The following is a 12,184-nucleotide window of genomic DNA, read 5'->3' on the forward strand; positions in this document are numbered from 1 at the left end:
CTGCTGCCTCACGGCGCTGAGGTCCCAGGTTCGATCCCGGCTCTGGGTCACTGTCCGTGTGGAGTTTGCACATTCTCCCCGTGTCTGCGTGGGCCTCGCCCCCACAGCCCAAAGATGTGCAGGGGAGGTGGATTGGACACGCTAAATTGCCCCTTAATTGGAAAAAACTAATTGGGTAAAATAAGAGGACAATTTATTCCCAATCCGTCAGCAAAAACTAGATGCCTGAGGGAAATCGTCACAGTTTTCCGATGTTCTGAATGACATGACCAGTCGTGTCGAATGCTACGCAAACTATTGACAACAGCTGCCATTTGCTGGCCGAGCAAACAAGGCAAGAGTATCGGCAGGTGCGTCGAAAGATGGGCTGGGAGCGCTATTACTACAAGACAACGGTGAAAATTACCTTTGTTCCAAATATACCTCGTCAGGGCAGCCAGGGTGAGACCCCTCTCCCCCCCCGCCCCCCCCCCCCGCCCGATATGCGGCACACCCCCAGGTGAATCCAGCCCTAACCCTAACCTCTGCAATGCACGCGCAACCGATGGCGTGCATTCATATGCCTGTCTAACACTGTTGCCTTTTACCCCTGCCCCCCACCCGCCCCCCACAGGGGAAGCGCGCACACAACAATAGGGAGCATGAGAGGACTGGAGGGGGCCCCGCTGATGAGAGGCCTCTCACCGTACCTGAGGAATGGGCCCTGGAACTGGCTGGCGGACCTGAGGACCGGGAGGTTGCCGATGCAGAGGTCGGGGGCCCACCAGCAAGTGAGCCACCGACAGCCCGTCCCCATATTCCCTCTCCCCCTTATCCCCCCTCCCCCTACCCCCCATATCCCCCCTCCCCCATACACCCCATATCCCCCGTCCCCCAGATACCCCCGCGGTGGAGGCAATGGGTGCGACGGTGTCAGACATGGGGAGCGGTTTGCGAGGCCTGGGGCTTTCCGTGCAGGCGGCGTCTGTGGCCCAGGACATGGCTGCCCTCTCACAGGAAGCCATGAGCCAGCAGCAGATGGCAGAGGCGCTCAACGCTGTGGCCCAGTCTCAGCAGGCCCTGGCCCAGTCTCAGCAGGCCCTGGCCTAGTCCCAGCAGGCCATGGCCCAGTCTCAGCAGGCCACGGCCCAGTCCCAGCAGACCATGGCCCAGTCTCTGCAGTCCATAGCCCAGTCTCAGCAGGCCACGGCCCAGTCCCATCAGGCCATGGCCCAGTCTCAGCAGGCCAGGGCCCAGTCCCAGCAGGCCCTGGCCCAGTCTCAGCAGGCCAGGGCCCAGTCCCATCAGGCCATGGCCCAGTCTCAGCAGGCCAGGGCCCAGTCTCAGTAGGCCACGGCCCAGTCTCAGCAGGCCAGGGCCCAGTCCCATCAGGCCATGGCCCAGTCCCAGCAGGCCCTGACCCAGTCTCAGCAGGCCACAGCCCAATCTCAGCAGGCCACAGCCCAGTCTCAGCAGGCCACAGCCCAGTCTCAGCAGGCCATGGCCCAGTCCCATCAGGCCACGGCCCAGTCCCAGCAGGCCAAGGCCCAGTCTCTGCAGGCCAGGGCCCAGTCCCATCAGGCCATGGCCCAGTCTCAGCAGACCATGGCCCAGTCTCAGCAGGCCATAGCCCAGTCTCAGCAGGCCAGGGCCCAGTCCCATCAGGCCATGGCCCAGTCTCATCAGGCCGTGGCCCAGTCTCATCAGGCCGTGGCCCAGTCTCAGCAGGCCATGGCCCAGTCTCAGCAGGCCATGGCCCAGTCTCTGCAGGCCAGGGCCCAGTCCCATCAGGCCATGGCCCAGTCTCAGCAGGCCAGGGCCCAGTCTCTGCAGTCCATGGCCCAGTCTCAGCAGGCCGTGGCCCAGTCTCAGCAGGCCAGGGCCCAGTCTCAGCAGGCCATGGCCCAGTCCCAGCAGGCCATGGTCCAGTCTCAGCAGGCCATAGCCCAGTCTCAGCAGGCCATGGCCCAGTCTCAGCAGGCCATGGCCCAGTCTCAGCAGGCCCTGACCCAGTCTCAGCAGGCCATGGCCCAGTCTGAGCAGGCCATGGCCCAGTCTCAGCAGGCCAGGGCCCAGTCTCAGCAGGACATTGCCCAGTCTCAGCAGGCCCTGACCCAGTCTCAGCAGGCCATGGCCCAGTCTCAGCAGGCCATGGCCCAGTCTCAGCAGGCCATAGCCCAGTCTCAGCAGGCCAGGGCCCAGTCTCAGCAGGACATTGCCCAGTCTCAGCAGGCCATGGCCCAGTCTCAGCAGGCCATGGCCCAGTCTCAGCAGGCAGTGGCCCAGTCTCAGCATACCACAGCCCAGTCCCAGCAGGCCACGGTCCAGTCTCAGCAGGACATTTCCCAGTCTCAGCAGGCCATGGCCCAGTCTCAGCAGGCCATGGCCCAGTCCCAGCAGACCACGGCCCAGTCCCAGCAGGCCACGGCCCAGTCTCAGCAGGCCACGGTCCAGTCTCAGCAGGCCACGGCCCAGTCTCTGCAGGCCACGGCCCAGTCTCAGCAGGCCATGGCCCAGTCTCAGCAGGCCATGGCCCAGTCCCAGCAGACCATGGCCCAGTCTCAGCAGGCCATGGCCCAGTCCCAGCAGGCCAGGGCCCAGTCTCAGCAGGCCAGGGCCCAGTCCCAGCAGGCCAGGGCCCAGTCTCAGCAGGCAGTGGCCCAGTCTCAGCAGGCAGTGGCCCAGGCTCAGCAGGCAGTGGCCCAGTCTCAGCAGACCACGGCCCAGTCTCAGCAGGCAGTGGCCCAGTCTCAGCAGGACATTGCCCAGTCTCAGCAGGCCGTGGCCCAGTCTCAGCAGTCCATGGCCCAGTCCCAGCAGGCCGTGGCCCAGTCTCAGCAGGCCGTGGCCCAGTCCCAGCAGGCCGTGGCCCAGTCCCAGCAGGCCGTGGCCCAGTCCCAGCAGGCCGTGGCCCAGTCCCAGCAGGCCGTGGCCCAGTCTCAGCAGGCCATGGCCCAGTCTCAGCAGGCCGTGGCCCAGTCTCAGCAGGCCGTGGCCCAGTCCCAGCAGGCCACGGCCCAGTCTCAGCAGGCCATGGCCCAGTCTCATCAGTCCATAGCCCAGTCTAAGCAGGCCATCGCTGAGGGCATCGGCGCCAGTGGCCATGTGCGAGCCGGCGTCGCACTGTCACAGACAGGGTTTGCCAACCCCCTGGGCTCCATGGCTGCAAACCTGCAGACCCCTGTCGATACCAGCACGGGCCTCCAGGACTGGCAGCGCCAGGCGTCGGAGGGGCGTCGGATGGCCAGTCCGTTCGCATCCCCGACCCGTGTAGAGGCCTAGTGACAGGGCAGGAATCCACCTCCAGTTCTGCTGTACCGTCTGGGGAACCACGTAGACGTAGTCAAAGGGCCCGTAAGGCCAAACAATTAGACACTGAGTAAGTTGGCACGGGTGCAGGGCACAGATGAGTTTTAGGGGCTAGGGCACGTGCATGAACTCCTTTGGTTATTAAAGTCAATGTTACACCTACCGAAGCTGCCTTTGTGCTCTGTCCAAAGCGTGCGGGGGTGTCATGTACGTTGAGCGCAAGTGTGTGTGTGTGAGGGGTGGTCTTACCTCAGCCCCAGGTGAGTCTGCCCCCTTCCCCCTGGGCCGCCATCAACATCCCCCCGGGCAGAGGACGGGACCGTGCGCTGCAGTGTCACAGCCGCATGCAGGGATGGTCCGGGTGGATGGTGGTACTGTGGCCATGGGTCAGACATAGTCCAACGATGTGGAGCCAGGAGCTCACCGCAGGGCGGGTTGTCATCATCCTCCATGGCCTGCGATAGACACGCGTCCACCCGCAACTGTGTGAGCCCGGCCCGTTGTGCCGCAGGTGGATCGGCAGTGGGGGGGGGGGTGGCGAGTCTGGTCGTCTGGGGAGGACTGCGCCTCTTCCTGCTGCTCCTCCACTCCGCCCTCCTCTGCCTGCGGCACATCGCCCCTCTGCTGGGCTATGTTGTGCAGGACGCAGCACACCACAATGATGCGGCCGACCCTATCTGACCGATACTGGAGGGCGCCCCCAGAGAGGTCCAGGCACCTGAAACGCATCTTCAGCACACCAAAGCACCTCTCGATCACTCCCCTTGTCGCTACATGGGCATCATTGTAGCGGTTCTCCGCCTCATTGCGTGGCCTCCGTATAGGCGTCATCAGCCACGATCGCAATGGGTAGCCCCTGTCGCCCAGCAACCAGCCCCTCAGCCGGGGATGGCGTCCCTCGTACATGTCGGGGATGGATGACCGCGACAACACGTATGAGTCGTGTACACTGCCCGGGTAACGGGCGCAGACGTGCAGGATCATCATGCGGTGGTCGCAGACCACCTGTACGTTCATCGAATAGGTCCCCTTCCTATTGGTGAACCTGTTATCTGCAGGTGGCCGCACGGCGACGTGCATCCCATCGATCGCGCCCTGGACCATGGGGAACCCGGCAACGGCAGAGAAGCCCACGGCCCGGGCATCTTGGCTGGCCCGGTCCACGGGGAAGCGGATGTAGCGGTGCGCCATGGCATATAGGGCATCTGTCACTGCCCGGATGCACCGATGTCTGCGATATGCCGGACAGGTCCCCACTCGGTGCCTGGAATGACCCCGTTGCATAAAGGTTCAGGGCCACCGTAACTTTGACGGACACGGGGAGAGGGTGTGTGTCCCCCCCCCAGTGCCACATGGGGGGGGGACATGGCGTCATTGCCCGTAGCCCCCCTCCCCTCCCCCCCCAGCCAGGTGGCATGGATTTCGGCCCATCCGTCCCCGGAGTCCGTTGTCTCCCGCCCGCCCCCCCCCCCCCGCCATTCGCCCAGGCGGGCGCCGCGTTTTGACGCCCCGGCGACCTTTCTCCCTTTGGAGAATTCGGCGGGGGCGGGATTCTCGCCAGCTCCCGGCGATTCTCCGACCCGGCCCGGGGGGGGGGTTGGAGAATCGTGCCCCTGGAATGTAGAGCTTGTCGTACGAGGAAACGGCCGAGGACTCTGGGTCTGTACTCGTTGGGAGTTTAGAAGGACGAGGGGGGGATCTTAGTGAAACTTACAGGATACGGCGAGGCCTGGATAGAGGGGGCGTGGAGAGGATGTTTCCACTTGTAGGAAAAACTAGAAGCAGAGGGGACACAATCTCAGACCGAAGGGACGATCCTTTCAAACAGAGATGAGGAGGAATTTCTTCAGCCAGAGGGTGGGGAATCTGTGGAACTCTTTGCCGCAGAAGGCTGTGGAGGCCAAAGCACTGAGTGTCTTTAAGAAGGAGATAGATCGGTTCTGGATTAATAAGGGGATCGGGGGCTTTGGGGAGAAGGCAGGAGAACGAGGAGGAGAAAATGATTGAATGGCGGAGCAGACTCAATGGGCCGAGTGGCCTAATTCTGCTCCCATGCCTCATGGTCTTATGGTCTAGATCGACAACATGGGTCCTGTCTAAACCTCCTACTGCGCGCTGGACTGTCGCACACATGATGAGACTCCGACGGGTGCAGTGGTACAGGCCTTTGTTAGTATTTATACCAACAAGTTCTCTGGCAGCCCCGCCTCATTCCGACTGTTGGCAGGCCTGGCTCACATCAAGATGGGTGTCGGTTAAACCTCCTGCGAATGTAGCCTGCAAGCCTTCAATCGCGGTAACCGGGGCAACCTTGCCACCTGATTCGCGGATCATTTGTATTCCCCGCGGTTCCATCAGGCTTGGCCACAGGCACGATAGGTGGCGCCCACTCTGGAAAACTGCACCAGCTGGGTGAAGCCTAATTCTCCCGACCTATTGAATGCAGGCTTAACCTTCTTGGCTGAGGCACAGGGGATGGGTCGGGTTCTGAAATAATTTGGACGAGGCCTCAGCATCGGCGTAAACGCTGTCTTTCCGCCCCCGTATAATGTCGAACTCATCTTTGAAAACCTCCTGATTTTTTTTGAGGCATCATGAAGTCGTCCTTCGTTAATTTGGAGACTTCTAAGCCAATTTAATCTAATTTGGCGAAGGCGTCCCTGGCCCATCACACATGGTACCCCTTCCGTCTTTTACTGCATCCCTATTGTACGTCGGTAACCTAGCCATAGTGCTTCTCAACTGGAGCCCGCCGTGCAAATAACGTTACGTTCGTTCACCCTCAACTGTGGCAGAGGCCCAAATGTCACCCTCGATTCTCCGCGGTTGAACATTTACCTCCCCGTAATCGTAAGTGGCCTTGCCCACTTTGATTTGCTTAAACTGCCGACACTGTGCACTGGCGTCTGATTGTTTTGCTTTTTGCCCTTTTGTGGGCTCTGCCGAGTCTCGCGTTGCCTCCTAATGTGGCCCCATCCTATTGCAGGCAGCCTGTTCGCTCCTCACTTTCTGCCCCTCCATCGCTGGCGCGGCGATGGCCCAGCAACTTCCCGACAAACCTGGTAACGTCGCTCGATGGTTGGGTCCGCAACTCCAATGCGCCCCCCCCCCCCCCCCCCACCCTTTCCGGCGCTTCCCATAGCTTGGGTCACCTCTAATGCTTCCTTGGAGGCAATCTCTGCCTCTGCAAACATTTTCTATTCTGTATAGCTGTGCCATGAACATTGCAGACCAGCCTATCTCTCAACATGTCATTGAGTGCAGAGGCAGAGAGACAGAGAGACAGCAACAGTGAGACAGAAAAAGAGAGACAGAGGGAGAGTGACAGAGGCAGAGAGAGACAGACAGACAGCGAGACAGAGAGAGACAGACAGACAGAGAGAGAGGCTGTGAATCGCTCCGACCTTTAATCAGTTTCTTCTCTCTGAACAGCAAACTGCCTCAATGGGTTCGCGCATTCGTCCCAAATCTTTTCTACATCCGAGAAAAAGCCTGGAATTATTATCCATACACAGTAACAGGTAGGTCGGGATTGAGAGACACGGGGAGAAGGTGGGTAGGTGGGGGATTGAGGGATACGGGGAGAAGGTGGGTAGGTGGGGGATTGAGGGATACGGGGAGAAGGTGGGTAGGTGGGGATTGAGGGATACGGGGAGATGGTGGGTAGGTGGGGGATTGAGGGATACGGGGAGAAGATGGGTAGGTGGGGGATTGAGGGATACGGGGAGAAGGTGGGTAGGTGGGGATTGAGGGATACGGGGAGATGGTGGGTAGGTGGGGGATTGAGGGATACGGTGAGAAGGTGGGTAGGTGGGGGATTGAGGGATACGGGGAGAAGGTGGGTAGGTGGGATTGAGGGATACGGGGAGAAGGTGGGTAGGTGGGGGATTGAGGGATACGGGGAGAAGGTGGGTAGGTGGGGATTGAGGGATACGGGGAGAAGGTGGGTAGGTGGGGGATTGAGGGATACGGGGAGAAGGTGGGTAGGTGGGGATTGAGGGATACAGGGAGGAGTTGGGTAGGTGGGGGATTGAGGGATATGGGGAGAAGGTGGGTAGCTGGGGGATTGAGGGATACGGGGAGAAGGTGGGTAGCTGGGGATTGAGGGATATGGGGAGAAGGTGGGTAGCTGGGGGATTGAGGGATACGGGGAGAAGGTGGGTAGCTGGGGATTGAGGGAGATGGGGAGAAGCTGGGGGATTGAGGGATACGGGGAGAAGGTGGGTAGCTGGGGGATTGAGGGATACGGGGAGAAGGTGGGTAGCTGGGGATTGAGGGAGATGGGGAGAAGGTGGGGGATTGAGGGATACGGGGAGGAGGTGGGTAGGTGGGGGATTGAGGGATACGGGGAGAAGGTGGGTGGATAGGGGATTGAGGGACACGGGGAGAAGGTGGGTAGGTGGGGGATTGAGGGATACGGGGAGAAGGTGGGTAGGTGGGGGATTGAGGGATGCTGGGAGAAGGTGGGGAGGTGGGGGATTGAGGGATACGGAGAGAAGGTGGGCAGGTGGGGGATTGAGGGATACGGAGAGAAGGTGGGTAGGTGGGGGATTGAGGGATACGAGGAGAAGGTGGTTAGGTGGGGGATTGAGGGATACTGGGAGAAGGTGGGTAGGTGGGGATTGAGAGATACGGGGAGAAGGTGGGTCGGTGGGGGATTGAGGGATACAGGGAGAAGGTGGGTAGGTGGGGGATTGAGGGATACGGGGAGAAGGTGGGGGATAGGGGATTGAGGGATACGGGGAGAAGGTGGGTAGGTGGGGGATTGAGGGATACGGGGAGAAGGTGGGTAGGTGGGGGATTGAGGGATACGGAGAGAAGGTGGGGGATAGGGGATTGAGGGATACGGGGAGAAGGTGGGTGGATAGGGGATTGAGGGACACGGGGAGAAGGTGGGTAGGTGGGGGATTGAGGTATACGGGGAGAAGGTGGGGGATTGAGTGATACAGTAGGATGTTTGCCTTGTTCGAGATATAATGACCGTCTGATCCATTTGCTTGGTGTCTCGATGTTGACCCTCTGACGCTGCAGAATACACAGTGAGTACCGAACACACACCTCACAGAAATAGCTGCTTTCAAATTAATTTCACCGACCTGCTCGCTGCCCCGGAATTAAAGCACGTTTCCTTGTATCTCTACACAGTGTTCGTTCCTGCCGAAATTCTCAGTCAAAATTGAAACACGGTTTGAAGACAATAATGGCTCGAACAGCAGCGTAAGTTGTAGAGGCTGAGAGAGTTAATCCCCCTCCCTGCCTCCCTCCCTCCATCCCATGATCAGGTTACAGGCTGCCCTATATCTGAGTGTAAATGGGGGGGGAGAGGTGGGTTAGAGGGTTTATCCCGCTTCCTCCATCCCTCCGATCAGGTTACAGGTTGCCGTGTATCTGAGAGTACATGCGGACAGTGGTGGGTGAGAGTGTAAATGCCCCTCCCTTTGAATGGAAATGGCTTCATGACTGCCTCTATTTCCCGGTCCAGGTATTCAATCGAGTCGTGACTCCGTCAGAAGACATTTGCTATATCGACATTGTAAGTGACACGTACCCTGAACGTTGCTACAAGGAATCTGAGGTAAGAGAACATTTGCTTTCCCACACGGTGTGATAACCCTAACCCTAACCCTAACCCTAAACGCTAAAGCAAACGCTGAACCTTAGCCCTACGCCTAACCGGGCACCCTGTGCGCCGCCCAGCCCTGGTCGAACAACGGCCCGCACAGTTACAACCAGCTCTCAGCCAACACGTTGTCCCCACGCAGGACCCCAGGACCTTCCGATCGGTGAAAACCGGACGCGGGCCATTGAGGGACGGCTGGACGGAGACATGCGACCCCGTGATGTGCTCCTACAAGCTGGTGGAGGTCCGATTCGAGATGTACGGGTTTCAGAGCAGAGTGGAGCAGCTCATGCACAGGGTGAGACGGAATGATGTGGAAAGGTCGATCAACTCGGGTCACATTTCTGACCCCGTGCTGTACCTGTCCTGGGAGTGTTTGATGGGGACAGTGTAGAGAGAGCTTTACTCTGTATCTAACCCCGTGCTGTACCTGTCCTGGGAGTGTTTGATGGGGACAGTGTAGAGGGGGCTTTACTCTGTGTCTAACCCCGTGCTGTACCTGTCTTGGGAGTGTTTGATGTGGACAGAGTAGAGGGAGCTTTACTCTGTATCTAACCCCGTGCTGTACCTGTCCTGGGAGTGTTTGATGGGGAGAGTGTAGAGGGAGCTTTACTCTGTATCTAACCCCGTGCTGTACCTGTCCTGGGAGTGTTTGATGGGGACAGTGTAGAGGGAACTTTACTCTGTATCTAACGCCGTGCTGTACCTGTCCTGGGAGTGTTTGATGGGGACAGTGTAGAGGGAGCTTTACTCTGTACCTAACCCCGTGCTGTACCTGTCCTGGGAGTGTTTGATGGGGACAGTGTCGAGGGAGCTTTACTCTGTATCTAACCCCGTGCAGTACCTGTCCTGGGAGTGTTTGATGGGGACAGTGTAGAGGGAGCTTTACTCTGTATCTAACCCCGTGCTGTACCTGTCCTGGGAGTGTTTGATGGGGACAGTGTAGCGGGAGCTTTACTCTGTATCTAACCCCGTGCTGTACCTGTCCTGGGAGTGTTTGATGGGGACAGTGTAGAGGGAGCTTTACTCTATATCTAACCCCGTGCTGTACCTGTCCTGGGAGTGTTTGATGGGGACAGTGTAGAGGGAGCTTTACTCTGTATCTAACCACGTGCTGTACCTGTCCTGGGAGTGTTTGATGGGGACAGTGTAGGTGGAGCTTTACTCTGTATCTAACCCCGTGCTGTACCTGTCCTGGGAGTGTTTGATGGGGACAGTGTAGAGGGAGCTTTACTCTGTATCTAACCCCGTGCTGTACCTGTCCTGGGAGTGTTTGATTGGTCAGTATAGAGGGAGCTTTACTCTGTATCTAACCCCGTGCTGTACCTGTCCTGGGAGTGTTTGATGGGACAGTGTAGAGGGAGCTTTACTCTGTATCTAACCCCGTTCTGTACCTGTCCTGGGAGTGTTTGATGCGGACAGTGTAGAGGGTTCTTTACTCTGTATCTAACCCCGTGCTGTACCTGTCCTGGGAGTGTTTGATGGGGACAGTGTAGAGGGAGATTTACCCTGTATCTAGCCCCGTGCTGTACCTGTCCTGGGAGTGTTTGATGGGGACAGTGCAGAGGGAGATTTCCTCTGTATCTAACCCCGTGCTGTACCTGTCCTGGGAGTGCTTGATGGGGACAGTGTGGAGGGAGCTTTACTCTGTATCTAACCCCGTGCTGTACCTGTCCTGGGAGTGTTTGATGCGGACAGTGTAGAGGGAGCTTTACTCTGTATCTAACCCCGTGCTGTACCTCTCCTGGGAGTGTTTGATGGAGACAGTGCAGAGGGAGCTTTACTCTGTATCTAACCCCGTGCTGTACCTGTCCTGGGAGTGTTTGATGGGGACAGTGTAGAGGCAGCTTTACTCTGTATCTAACCCCGTGCTGTACCTGTCCTGGGAGTGTTTGATGGGGACAGTGCTGAGGGAGATTTCCTCTGTATCTAACCCCGTGCCGTACCTGTCCTGGGAGTGTTTGATGGGGACAGTGTGGAGGGAGCTTTACTCTGTATCTAACCCCGTGCTGTACCTGTCCTGGGAGTGTTTGATGCGGACAGTGTAGAGGGAGCTTTACTCTGTGTTTAACCCCGTGCTGTACCTGTCCGGGGAGTGTTTGATGGGGACAGTGTAGAGGGAGCTTTACTCTGTATCTAACCCCGTGCTGTACCTGTCCTGGGAGTGTTTGATGGGGACAGTGTAGAGGGAGCTTTACTCTGTATCTAACCCCGTGCTGTACCTGTCCTGGGAGTGTTTGATGGGGACAGTGTAGAGGGAGCTTTACCCTCTATCTAACCCCGTGCTGTACCTGTCCTGGGAGTGTTTGATGGGGACAGTGTAGAGGGAGCTTTACTCTGTATCTAACCCCGTGCTGTACCTGTCCTGGGAGTGTTTGATGGGGACAGTGTAGACGGAGCTTTACTCTGTATCTAACCCCGTGCTGTACCTGTCCTGTGAGTGTTTGATGGGGACAGTGTAGAGGGAGCTTTACTCTGTATCTAACCCCGTGCTGTACCTGTCCTGGGAGTGTTTGATGGGGACAGTGTAGAGGGAGCTTTACTCTGTATCTAACCCCGTGCTGTACCTGTCCTGGGAGTGTTTGATGGGGATAGTTTAGAGGGAGCTTTACTCTGTATCTAACCCCGTGCTGTCCCTGTCCTGGGAGTGTTTGATGGAGACAGTGTAGAGGGAGCTTTACTCTGTATCTAACCCCGTGCTGTACCTGTCCTGGGAGTGTTTGATGGGGGCAGTGTCGAGGGAGCTTCACTCTGTATCTAGCCGGCATGATGAGTGATCTGAAGTACCTGTTTTATTTGTGGTAGAATATCCGGGAAGTTCTCCTGGTCGGTCATCGCGAAGCATTCGCCTGGATCGACGAGTGGATCGGTAAGACTATATTGAAAATGGTGTCCCATGTCTGAAGTGGTGTGGGTGGGGTAGGGTCTTGCAGGGGGAGGGGGGGGGGGGCGTTTTCCCCGTGTTTCTGCCACCCGGCCTTGTCCCTCTCGGGGTCAGAGGTGTCGGGTTTGGAAGCCGCTGTCCTAGGAGCGAGGGCGCGTCTTGCAGACGGTGCGTCAAGGGGGTGTCAAAGGCGGAGTGGGGGTTGGGTCGACCGGGGGGGGGGGGGGGGGGGGGGGGGGAGTCAGGTCGTGAGTTACTCTCCGCAGGATTCCCAGCCTCTGACCTGCTCTGGTAGCCGCAGGATTTATACGGCTGGGTCCAGTTCAGGTTCTCATCAATGGTAACCCCTGTGATGTCGAAGGTGGCGAGGGATTCATCGATGGTAATGCCAA

The 12,184-nt window shown here is 58.4% G+C and overlaps 1 protein-coding gene and 1 long non-coding RNA gene across 2 annotated transcripts in view; both read left to right on the top strand.

The window, feature by feature from the left end:
* LOC140399659 (uncharacterized) overlaps window positions 1-6,864 on the top strand; it is a 34,818-nt gene extending 27,954 nt beyond the window's left edge. The window contains exon 3 of the long non-coding RNA XR_011937782.1: window positions 6,721-6,864. This is a non-coding gene — a long non-coding RNA (uncharacterized lncRNA). The remainder of the gene's footprint in view (window positions 1-6,720) is intronic.
* A 1,377-nt stretch (window positions 6,865-8,241) lies between these two features.
* Window positions 8,242-11,812, top strand: LOC140399687 (cytoplasmic phosphatidylinositol transfer protein 1-like). Its single transcript, XM_072489230.1, has 5 exons — window positions 8,242-8,252; window positions 8,409-8,505; window positions 8,771-8,863; window positions 9,051-9,206; window positions 11,714-11,812. The coding sequence occupies exons 1-5, from the start codon at window positions 8,242-8,244 to the stop codon at window positions 11,810-11,812; spliced, it is 456 nt and encodes a 151-aa protein (XP_072345331.1).
* Window positions 11,813-12,184: the final 372 nt, after the last annotated feature.

The sequence above is a fragment of the Scyliorhinus torazame genome, chromosome 23, assembly GCF_047496885.1.
Source record: "Scyliorhinus torazame isolate Kashiwa2021f chromosome 23, sScyTor2.1, whole genome shotgun sequence".
Lineage (NCBI taxonomy): Eukaryota > Metazoa > Chordata > Chondrichthyes > Carcharhiniformes > Scyliorhinidae > Scyliorhinus > Scyliorhinus torazame.

Excerpts from the sequence above, each read along its gene's own strand:
- LOC140399687 (XM_072489230.1), top strand. Across the intron at positions 8,506-8,770 it reads ATAATGGCTCGAACAGCAGC|GTATTCAATCGAGTCGTGAC; the intron begins GTAAGTTGTAGA and ends TTCCCGGTCCAG. Across the intron at positions 9,207-11,713 it reads TGGAGCAGCTCATGCACAGG|AATATCCGGGAAGTTCTCCT; the intron begins GTGAGACGGAAT and ends TATTTGTGGTAG.